At 38.6% G+C, this 12,306-nt stretch overlaps 2 protein-coding genes across 5 annotated transcripts in view; one reads left to right on the top strand and one right to left on the bottom strand.

The window, feature by feature from the left end:
* The window catches only part of NDUFS1 (NADH:ubiquinone oxidoreductase core subunit S1), a 33,007-nt gene extending 26,282 nt beyond the window's left edge, over positions 1-6,725 (top strand). For all 4 annotated transcript variants that reach the window (XM_025442282.3, XM_035710929.2, XM_035710930.2 and 1 more), the window contains 4 exons: positions 1,107-1,282; positions 2,041-2,175; positions 2,270-2,342; positions 4,378-6,725. In XM_025442282.3, coding sequence (XP_025298067.1) covers positions 1,107-1,282; positions 2,041-2,175; positions 2,270-2,342; positions 4,378-4,469 — 476 coding nt within the window. In that variant the 3' untranslated portion in view covers positions 4,470-6,725. The remainder of the gene's footprint in view (positions 1-1,106; positions 1,283-2,040; positions 2,176-2,269; positions 2,343-4,377) is intronic.
* A 4,461-nt stretch (positions 6,726-11,186) lies between these two features.
* Positions 11,187-12,306, bottom strand: part of LOC118353500 (uncharacterized) — a 32,775-nt gene continuing 31,655 nt past the window's right edge. The window contains exon 5 of the mRNA XM_049106454.1: positions 11,187-11,483. The gene's annotated coding sequence lies outside the window, so the exon portion shown is untranslated. The remainder of the gene's footprint in view (positions 11,484-12,306) is intronic.

Genomic DNA, 12,306 nt, shown 5'->3' with positions numbered 1-12,306 from the left:
TTGTTAAACTATTAAAATTCTCATTATACTATTTCAGTCATATTGTTTTCTATAATATCCCGTTTATATTCTTTTCAGTATTATCACTGTCATTCCTGTTCTACATTTTTTGTTCCTTTACCATTTCAGTCTATTTAATCAAATTTCACTAACAGCTGAGTATTTCTACTTTGTAATCATCAAAAGAAATAATATACCTAGTCGCCCATGATTATATATGATATTCTACATATTGCTGTATTTACAAAAAATCGTCTGAGAAGATACATAGCAAATTTTTATCAGTAATTTTCTTTGGGAAGGAAGTTGAATTGTGGGTAAAGTGGCCTTTTTTCCCAAAAAAAAAAAAAAACAACCAACTTTTTTTTTTTTTTTTTTTTTTTTTAAGATTTTATTTATTTATTCATGAGAGACACTGAGAGAGGCAGAGACATAGAAGGAGAAGCAGGCTCCTTGCAGGGAGCTCGATGCAGGACTCGATCCCTGGACCAGGATCATACCCTGAGCTGAAGGCAGACATTCAACCACTGAGCCACCTAGGCATCCCCCAAAACTTTTGTATTGTTTTATATATTGTAATTTTGTAAACACTTCTTTTTTTTTTTTAAGATTTATTTATTTATTTATTCATGATAGATACAGAGAGAGAGAGAGAGAGGCAGAGGGAGAAGCAGGCTCCATGCCGGGAGCCCAATGTGGGACTCGATCCCAGGACTCCGGGATCACACCCTGGGCCAAAGGCAGGCGCCAAACCACTGAGCCACCCAGGGATCCCCTTGTAAACACTTCTGTAATACTTAATGGATTTATCTTTATTCTTTTTAAGGATTTTATTTATTTGAGAGAGAAAGCTAGAGAGTACACGAGCAGGGGGAGGGGCAGAAGCAGAGGAAGAAGGAGACTCCCTGCTGAGCAGGGAGCCTAATGTGGAAATCAGATCTCAGGACCCTGGGATCATGACCTAAGCTGAAGGCAGAGGCTTAACCCGACTGAGCTACCCAGGAGCCCTCTTAATGGGATTTTAAAAGGATCTTTCCTATGTTCATGTATAATACCTAATCAATTTTTTGCCAAAATATGGCTTGCCACTTTCCATCTTTTCACAGGACATCATGGTGACGTTGGTGCTCCTATAGCTGATGTTATTCTCCCAGGCGCTGCTTATACGGAGAAATCTGCTACCTATGTCAATACTGAGGGCCGAGCTCAGCAGACTAAAGTAGCAGTGACACCTCCTGGCTTGGCAAGAGAAGACTGGAAAATTCTAAGAGCCCTCTCTGAGGTATTTGTTCTTAGTGATGCTGCTAATAGGATGTTTCACTTGTTAGCTTGTCAAAATGATTTTCAGAGTCAAGAGGATGCAAATCTGATGTGCAGAAATGATTGAATAATCTCCGTAGGACAAATGTATTCAGAAAATGGGTGTTTGATATTGATGTTTTTATCTTTTGGCTTGTTTTGCCTAAAAATACTTAACTCTTTATTTAACTCTTTTTATTATAAAGAGAAAGCATAGATTTAAAATAATGCACAATTGTCTGTAAACTTTGTATATGATCAATATCAGGTTAGCAAAAGCATTCAAGTTTAGTATAGCATTATCTCTCTCTTTTTTTTTTTTTAAGATTTTATGTATTTATTCATGAGAGAGACAGAGAGAGGTGGAGACATAGGCAGAGGGAGAAGCATGCTCCCTGTGGGAAGCCTGATGTGGGACTTGATCCCAGAACCCTGGGATCACTCCCTGAGCAGAAGGCAGATGCTCAACCACTGAGCCACTCAGGTGTCCTGCATTATCTCTTTAATCATTTATTTCATACTTAGTCTAATTTCTAAAGAGAAATTACTATGTACTGATAGCTGTTTATGAATTAGAATTTTTGACATTTGTGTTCTCCACTTAACCACTTAATGTACATGCTAATGGACACTGATAGAATTTTCACTACTACAACATTTCACTATAGTGTCAATTACGTATTATTTGAATTTTTTAAGTACTAAAGCTCTGTGTCAATTCTGGGAACCTGATAATTATAGATTGCAGGTATGACCCTTCCATATGATACTCTGGATCAAGTAAGGCACAGATTGGAAGAAGTCTCTCCTAATCTTGTCCGATATGATGATGTGGAAGGAGCCAATTATTTCCAGCAAGCAAATGAGCTCTCCAAGGTAAAAACTTGCCTGTATGTAGTTTTCATACTAGTAAATCCTAGGATGTTAGTTTTCAGTTCTGTCATTGATCTCATAATCCCTTTTTTTGCAGCTAGTGAACCAGCAACTTCTTGCTGATCCACTTGTTCCACCTCAGCTAACAATAAAAGACTTCTACATGACAGGTATGCATTTGTTAGCATGATTGCCAAATATGAAAGGCGGGAAGGAATGAGATCACCTAATTTAGCATTACAGTTCCAACCTGTTAATGAGAATATTTGATATTTTTATTTAACCTTTGAAAATTTTGAAACATCAGAAGTAATGTTCATTTTCTTTTTTTTTTAATGTTCATTTTCTGATTTTATTCTAATTTCCTTTATTTCTGAAATGTAAGCAGATTTTTTTTTTTAAAGATTTGTATTTATTTTTGAGAGACACAGAAAGAGAGACAGAGACACAGGCAGAGGGAGGAGAAGCAGACTCCATGCAGGGAGTCTGATGTGGGACTCAATCCTGATCCCAGGAATCCAGGATCACGCCCTGAGCTGAAGGGAGATGCCCAACCGCTGAGCCACCCAGGCGTCCCTAAGCAGATTTTAAATATAAAATTTACTGTTGTGTGTAAAATCATCATATAGCAATTTAGGGAGATTTTTTTGTAAGTGACAACTCTGAAAGTTTTTCTGAGAATTACATTAGAAACACAAAACACTTAAATGTGAAGTATGTTAGAGTGCTTCTGATGGACATTGTTAGGGATGTTTTTAAGGAATGTGGACTTACTGAAACTTGTTTACTGAATATCTTACCTTTGATATAACACTTGATATTGCATCTGTGTTATGAAGTAGTTGAGGATTTTAAATTTTCTATCTAAAAGCAGATATATATATTTTTTTAAATTTAAGATTATTTTTATTTGGGTTTTTTAGTTATAAAAGTTATGTTTGGGGGATCCCTGGGTGGCACAGCGGTTTGGCTTCTGCCTTTGGCCCAGGGCGCGATCCTGGAGACCCGGGATCGAATCCCAAGTCGGGTTCCCTGCTTCTCCCTCTGCCTATGTCTCTGCCTCTCTCTCTCTCTCTCTCTGTGTGACTATCATAAATTAAAAATAAAAATAAAAAAATAAAATAAAAGTTATGTTTGTTGTAGAATGTGTACCTAAGCCCAAAGAGCAAAGAACAGTTACTATGATCTCACTATCTAGAAATTACTTTTATTTTTTTGACATCTTGTCAATCATATAGGGATATACAAATATTTATTTAAACAAAAAATATGATTATTCATTTACCAGCGGGGAGGGGTTGACAGTTTTATTGAAATACGATTCACAGGCAGCCTGGGGGGCTCAGTGGTTTAGTGGTGCCTTCAGTCCAGGGCCTAATCCTGGAGTCCCAGGATCGAGTCCCATGTCGGGCTCCCTGCATGGAGCCTGCTTCTCCCCCTGCCTATGTCTCTGCCTCTCTCTCTCTCTCTCTCTCTCTCTCTTTCTCTTTCTCTGTGTGTCTCTCATGGATAAATAAAATCCAAAAAATAATAATAATAAATAAATAAATAAATAGATAAAATCCTTTTTTAAAAAATTAAAAGAAAAGAAATACGATTCACATACCATAAAATTCACTGGATTCAGTGGATTTTAGTACACATACTATTTTATAAACTTTTTTCAGTGACAGTATTGTGTACATATTTGTCCTGTCTAGTACTTCTCTATAGTATTTATAATGGTTACATACTGGCATATTATATGGCTGTATGTGATTATTTAATCATTCCTAGGAGTACTTATTAAAAACATTTAGCTTATTTTCTGAATTTGTTTCTCTCACATATTTTTACATAGAATTTTTTAAGACGACATTTTAGGTCTCCAGCCATTTTATGGTTGTTGTTGTTTTTTTTTTTTTTTTTTTTTTTTTTTAATTCATGAGAGACACAGAGAGAGGCAGAGCAGGCAGAGCAGGCAGAGCAGGCAGAGAGAGAAGCAGGCTCCTCTCAAAGAGCCCGATATGGGACTCGGATTCCGGGACTCTGGGACCATGCCCTGAGCCAAAGGCAGTCAACCACTGAACCACCCATGTGTCCCTATTTACATAGAATTTTATAGTCTTTTTTTGTTGTTGTTCCTAAATGTGTGCAACAAAGTTTTACTATGTGCTTTTAAAAAAAATCATGTTATCAAAATGCAAATTTTTTAATATCTTTCAGACTCCATTAGCAGAGCCTCACAGACAATGGCTAAATGTGTCAAAGCTGTCACAGAGGGTGCCCAGGCAATAGAGGAACCATCCATATGCTGAAACTTCTATTAGGAACCCCATTTTGTTACAAATAATTAATGGACAGTTATGTTGGAGTGATCTCCTACAGGTTTATCTCTTTAAAAAATAATCTGAATAATGTAATATTTAAGGTTGTACCTTGCTTATTTGAAAATGATGCTGCAATTATCAGTGAACTTTGAGGTTTCAAAGACATTTATGTATTTTGTGTAAACATTGTTAAATAGTTCAATAAACATGTATACAGATGCTCTTTCACATAAAAATATTGGCAATTTTTGTGACACAGAATTCTTAAAATGTGAGTTTTTGTTCATTTTCATTGATCATTTATGTTTGTAAAATGGATGAAATAAAAAGAACTTCCATTAGGACCCACTGTTTTCTAGTGCTAAAGTGAAGATTTGAGCATTCTGTCAAGCTGAGTAAATAGAATATGTATAATATTATCATATATCAGATATGTATCTTGGACAACTATAATAATCATAATAATGATAGGTAATGATTATTCAGCTTTTTCTCTGTGCTAAGCACTCTGGTTTTACATGTATTATCTTGTTTTGTCCTTGCTGCAGCTCTGTGAGGTAGTGTTATCTCATTTTACAGATGAAGAAACTGAAGTTTAGGGATATTTGGTAGCTTGCCTAAGGTCACAGCAAAATTCAAGGACTGGAGCCTAGTTCTTTCTGACTCCAAAGCCTATTGTTCTTACCTGCTACACATAATTCCCTCCCATTAATACAGATATTATAGGTTGTTACTTCTAAGAATTAGCATTGAGAAGCTTATTGGATAGCACATTTTTCTGTTTTCTCTGATTCTGTTCATATGTCATGGTGATTTATGTGACATTTTTCTTTGTGTAAGAGATTATACACACATGCACCACTGGAGTGAGGGAGTTAAGGGATATAATTTAGGTCTTTGTTGATGTTCCATATTCATTATATAACACCATCTGCGGTTTTAAGTCAACTAAATTATTCCAATAATAGAAGACAAAACTAACAGCTTTCATAATTTTCAGTTGTCAAAACAAAAAGGAGGTAAAACTTTTATAATTAATTAATCTAGAAGATAATTTAAAGCCACATAAAATTTTTTTCAAAATCTATGGTCAGAATCCGTTTGCTCTGTAATCCTTATTCCTACTTTCACTAAAGACAGCCCAATTATAGGATGCAGTATTCCTGATACAACAATAAAGGTTTTTCAAATAACACTACGACATTAATACTTTATCTTCAAAAACTGTACAAAATTTGTCACTTGTAACTTTTTTCCCAAACTTTATTTTTTCTTTAGCGATACATTATGAAGTGTATCTTGCTTAAAGTATTTAAAATTATAAGTTGCCTGAAATTGTACAAATTCTTCCTGAAAGTCTTTGAATTCAATACAAACCTTTTGCACCCTATATTTTCTTTACTCTTTAATACTGTAGCTGATCTCTAGGGGGCAGATGCTGCCAATTTCATATTTTACATAGTACTTTTCAGTGCATGTGTGTAGACTTCATAGGCTTGTTGCTGAAGGAATATTGTGTTCACATGGAGAAGAGGTAATGTATGACCAAGAGGGTCCACAATCCTTGGGTTGCCATCTAGGCAACATGTGAACTTGTAATCCTATAAAGAATACCTTGTCTGGGGTAAGTAGTGCTCAATAAAATTGGCTGTTTTTTATGTAAAGTAAACATGCAGGTCTGTCTAATGGGCACCTATTAATCACGTAATGCTAAATATTAAGGTTATTGTGAACATAAACGTTAAAGGTAGTTGCTAGGGGAAAAAAGTTTTTTTGTAGAAGAGCCCCCAGATAGAAGAAAAATACATATAGGGGAGAATAACTTGACTGATGGAATTATGATTCTAAGTAATGAAAGAGGTCTGCAAGGGCTTACGGGCCAGGTCCCTTTGGATGAAGAAGGCAGTCTGGAAATAGCCTCTCATTTAAGGAGGACCTTCTAGATATGTATCACTAAAGCATTAAGTATATTATGTCTAGTTTTCACAAAAACCCTGCAAACAATAGGTATTGAGACCCAAGAAATAGCAAATAACTTGCCTAAAGCTACAGAGTTAGAGACTAAAGGCAAGGGAGTTTGACTTATTGTCCCATATTGCCTCAAATGTAAACCTCATGGACAGCTATGAAAATTGAATAGATGTACAAGAAAGATCTTAAAGCCTAAGCTCTATACAAAATGCTTCCCAAATTTATTGTGAATTGTATTATAACAAACTAATAAAAAGTATGATGCCTTCTTAATACCCAGCATATAGTTGTTTATTATTGTTTGTTGTGGAGTTGTTTAAACATCACCTCCTGTCTGGTCAGACAGATCTAGTTCATCTTTGGAAAAGTTACTAAGAAAAAATTTTTAATTATTTCCTCATTTGTAAAATGGGGATAAAAATCGAATAATTTTATTTACCTCTACCTAGTAATGTTATTATGAGGATCAGGTCAGAAAACCTATGGAAATCCTAGCTTACTTCCTGACATACAGTAAGTGTTCAATGTGCTTAATAACTGAAGACCATCATTATAGGAAAACGTGTATTCAAAATTTTGCTCACAGTTTCAGGAGGTTGCCGCTAGCCCTCCATGGGAGTTTTGTTGTTTTTTAACTAAGCACTGGGGCAGCCCAGGTGGCTCAGCGGGTTAGCGCCGCCTTCAGCCCAGGGCCTGATCCTGGAGACCAGGGATTGAGTACCACGTTGGGCTCCCTGCATGGAGCCTGCTTCTCCCTCTGTGTGTGTCTCTGCACCTCTCTCTCTCTCTCTCATAAATAAATAAATAAAAATCTTAAAAAAAAAAAAAAAAAAGTAAAACTAAGCTCTGTACCCAACATGGGGCTCAAACTCACAAAACAGTAAAAGTCACTCTACTGACTGAACCAGTCAGATGCCCCATGGGAGTTTTTGATCCTAAAATTAATTAAAAGTCCCCATTCTAAATGAATGAAGTGAAAAACTCAAACTATTGGTTGTAGGGAAAGGCATCCCAAGTATAATCTCCATCTTTTGTTTTTCTAAAGAAATGCATTCCAGGGAATTAAATGACTTATCCAAGGTCAACCTGACCAAAACACCAAAGCTGTGAAAATTTATTATGCAGAAGTCTGCTTTTTTAAAAAAATATATTTTATTTATTCATGAGAGAGAGAGTCAGAGACACAGGCAGAGGGAGAAGCAGGCTTCATACAGGGAGCCCGATGTGGGACTCAATCCCCGGTCTCCAGGATCAGGCCCTGGGCTGAAGGCCGCGCTAAACCACTGAGCCACCCGGGCTGCCCAAGTCTGCTTTTTTTGATGGAACTTTCAGTAGTTGTAGATTTACCAAGTCTGTTGGGTTCTAATCCTTTAAAGAGATTACTTTTTTTTTTTTTAAGATTTGATTTATTTATTTGACAGAGCAAGAGAGAGAGCACAGCAGAGGGCAGAGGGAGAAGCAGATGCTGCACTGAGCAGGGAGTCTGATGCGGGTCTTGATCCAAGGACCCTGGGATCATGACCTGAGCTGAAGGCAGACGCTTAGCCAATTGAGCCACCCAAGTGCCCCAAAAGAGATTTTTTTTTTCAAATAAATTTATTTAAAAGAGATTATTTCTAAGAGCAAAACCATAAAAACAGGGCTATCAGAAGAGGGAAGATTATTTGCTAGTGGTAGAAAGGGTACTGAAAGAGGGTTAAAGCTACTGATATGTACAAAGGGTGGCCGGCCAGTAGATTCTTTTGCCGACATAAACTTTTGATCAGTATAAAATGTCAGACTTCTGTTACTCAAGTCACCCTACCACTATTCAATACCTAAGAAGAACTAAAGCAGCTTAAAGAAGTGGTAAGAGGTGTGTTTTAAAATGTTAGCGTGTCATGACTTCTGTTCAGATGTCACTAGTAATACTGCAAATCCCTAGTTAGCAAAGGTCTGGTATGGTTGTGAAAATGAGGGCTCAAGCAGAGATTCTGGTATGCAGGAGTAGGACAAGCTATTTTTTAGGACATTTTGTGAGGCTAGTCCTATATTACTAGCATGGCTAGACCTCATGTTTGTGATTGACTCCGTGTTCAGAAACAGTGGGCATAAAAATAATCTGATAAAGATCTATTGGAACAAAAAATTGTTTATAGATGTATATATGGCCACAGTTTAATAATGATGAAGATAGCTGGTAACTCCCTAACAATTTTAATGACCAATATTTTAAAGAAGCAATTGCATAGTACTTTAATTAATTTGCTTATTTAGGGATGCCTGGGTGGCTCAGCGGTTAAGCGCCTGCCTTTGGCTCAGGGCATGATCGTGGGGTCCCGGGATCGAGTCCCACGTCAGGCTCCCTGCATGGAGCCTGCTTCTGTCTCTGCCTCTCTCTCTCTGTGTGTGTCTCTCATAAATAAATAAAATCTTTAAAAAAAAAATTTGCTTATTGAATTCAACCCAAGAGGGGCACCTGGGTTACTCATTCAGGTAAGCTTTTGCCATTGGCCCAGGTCATGATCCCAGAGTCCTAGGATCAAGCGCCACATCAGGCATCAGTGAGGAGTCTGGTTCTCCTCTCTCTGCCCCTCACCCTTGTGCTCCCTCTCTCTCAAATAAATAAAATCTTTAAAATAATTTGGCCCAAGAGACAGTAACAAAACTATGATTAGACTTAAGGTCTAGATTTTTTTTTTTTTTTTTTTTTGGTAAGGTCTAGATTTTAATAGAACAAGGATCTTGGAACCAAATACCTTTTCCTTGAAGTGTTTGTAGATTTTACAATGGAAAATTCTAAAAATATTTGATATCTTAATATTTTTAAAACAACTTACACTGAAAAACGTGGTACTGAAAAATATGGTGAAGATTGCTTTAGGACTAGTGATTAGTTTCTTGAATTTTGAATTGGCATGTAAAGAAATCACAAGATGAATAACAATTTCCTTCTTAGAAGCATATAATTTGGGGTCTGAAAAGGACTGTAGAAAGAAATCTAGTTTATTTTTTTAAGTAGGCTCCACACTCAGTAGTATGGAGCTCAACTTGGAGCTTGAACTTGCCACCCTGAGATCAAGATCTGAACTGAGATCAAGAGCCAGATGCTCAACTGACTGAGCCACCCCAGTGCCCCAAGAAAAATCTAGTATTACACATGCATTTTGTAATTGTGGAAATGGAAGCCAGAGAGAATTAGGGGCTGGTTTTTTGGTTTGAACCACCTCTTCTGACTCCTAGTTCAGGGGCATCTCAAAGCCTTAAAGTCAACTCCAATTTATTAAACGTTTGCAGAGTATTGTGTGCCAAATCCAATGCTAAGAGAAATGCACTTTAGTTGGTGTCCTCAGGAAGCTAACAGTGTAGTAAAAGATCTGTAAACATCAATTAAAGTCATGTCAGGACATTTGACTACAGGTATGTACATAAAACAGTGGTGGCCACAGCTAAACCTAACAAAATTTTAAAATTTACTAATACCCAGTGTTAGCCATTACCTAGGGAAACAGATACACTCAGTCACTGTACAATAATCATCAAAATGTTTTTATATTTTAAAAGATTTTTTAATTTTTTTCAATTTTTTAAAAGATTTTATTTATTTATTCATGAGAGACAGAGAGAGAGAGAGAGGCAGAGACACAGGCAGAGGGAGAAGCAGGCTCCATGCAGGGAGCCTGATATGGATGGGACTTGATCCCAGGACTCCAGGATCATACCCTGGGCTGAAGGGGGTGCTAAACCGCTGAGCCACCCAGGGATCCCTGATTTTTAAATTTTTTAAAAAGATTTTATTTATTTGAAAGAGAACATGTGTACGCATGAACTCGGGGAGAGGCAGAGAGAGACAAGCAGACTCCCTGCTGAGCCAGGAGCCTGATGCGGGCAATCCCAGGACCCTGAGATCATGACCTGAGCTAAAGGCAGATGCTTAACTGACTGAGCCACCCAGGCTCCCCTAAAACAAAAAAATGTCTATTAATGGAGGACATAAAATATTATTGGTACAATCATAAAATATACAAATGTTAGAATGATTTAGATCTCCACTTGCTGATATGGAAAGAGCTCCAAGATACATAAAGAACATTAAGATGCAAACAAAAACAAAAACAAAACAAACCCAAAAACCATTAAGATGCAATAATATGTATCTTAATATATAGATGTAAATATATAGATGTTAATATATATATATATAAATATATATATTTACTTATGTGTGAAATGTATTTCAGCAGACACCTCTGGGTAGTTTCTCTATAATGAGGATAAAGAAAAGGATTTTACATCTCTACCATTGGAACATTTGAGTTTTTACAGCAAAAATATTTTGCTTTTATTATTGTTTTGTAGATTTTATTTATTTGAGAAAAGGAGAGAGTATGAGTAGGATTTGGGGCAAAGAGAGAAGCACGCTCCCTGCCGAGCTGGGAGCCCCACATGCGGCTCCATCCTAGGACCCTGGGATCGTGACCCAAGCCAAAGGCAGACGCTTAACCAACTGAGCCACCCAGATGCCCTTGCTTTTATAATTTGTAAACACATAGCTTAGATGAAGAATACGGGGCAAAACAAAACATGTAAACTGATGAAAACTAAAAATAGGAGACCAAATTGTGTGCGTGTTAGGTGTGGTAGGCAGCTTCTAAGATGGCCCCAGTGATCTCTGCCTCCTGGGATCCATGCCCTTCTGTAATCCCCTCCGTGAGTGTGGGCTGGACTTAAACGGACTCACTTGTACTCATCTGGGATGTCCCGGCTGAGTTTTTATTTTTATTTTTAAATTTTTTTTTTAAGATTTTATTTATTTATTCTTGAGAGACAGAGAGGCAGAGACACAAGCAGAGGGAGGAGCAGGCCCCATGCAGGGAGCCGGTCGTGGGACTCCATCCCGGGACTCCAGGATCGGGCCCTGGGCTGCAGGCGGCGCTATACCGCTGAGCCCCCCGCCCCCGCTGAGTGTTTGAAAGTGGCTTCCATGTTGGGCGTTGTCTGGTTCTCGCCCTCGGGTCACCGCCTGCCATGTTGTGGGGATGCATAAGCAGCCTGTGGAAAGGACCTTGTGGTGAGGACGAGCACTACCTTCCAGCAACCACCGGAGTGAGCTGATGCTTTGGCCCCAAACTGGGTTGAGATGACCCCTACCTCTACACTTCTGGATCCCTGACCCCCGGAAACTGAGATATTAAATGTCTGTTGTCTTTAGCCATTAGGTTTTTGGCTATTTTGTCATGTAATAATAGACAAGCAGTCTGCTGTAGTCCTGACCTAGTGAAAGCAGACGGCAGGACGGCCTACATCCGACGGCTGATCCATGGGGGCGTACAGAGGCCTGACCTTCTAGACCCCCTGACCGGGTCAACTCCGAAGGGCTGGCTCAGCTCCGAAGCTCTGCGGGGAGCGCTGGGACCTGGGACCGTCACTGGGCCCGGCCTGCACTACGGCCTGCACTTCGGCTCCGCTTCGCTCTGCCCAGTCCTGCTTTCTTTCACTCCCTTACAGTGCTGACCTCCAGGGAACTCATTAATACAGTTGTGTACACTAAACTGTCCCAGAGTCCGCCACCTGAGGCATCCGTGACAGCCGCCCGGAGTATCCCGGATCCCAGATAGCTGCTCCAATTATCAGTCTCAGCCGGCAAGACGTGGGTGAGAGGCACGAATGGGGGACAAGCCGCTAGCATTGTATTGACGTGACTTGGACACTGCATCGTTTCTAGTCCAGTATCATAGGTAAGACAGCCACATTCACCTGCCAGAGAGGAGGCTGGGAAATGGGACTTCTAGGTGTGTAGCCACCTACCCAACTAAAACATTGTAAGAGAAGTGTTCTAGTTATTCTCTGCTGTGTAACAAACTACCCCAAAATT

Source organism: Canis lupus, chromosome 37, assembly GCF_003254725.2.
Source record: "Canis lupus dingo isolate Sandy chromosome 37, ASM325472v2, whole genome shotgun sequence".
NCBI lineage: Eukaryota > Metazoa > Chordata > Mammalia > Carnivora > Canidae > Canis > Canis lupus.
The sequence above is the reverse complement of the archived record's forward strand: the minus strand, read 5'-3'. Positions and strand labels throughout refer to the sequence as shown.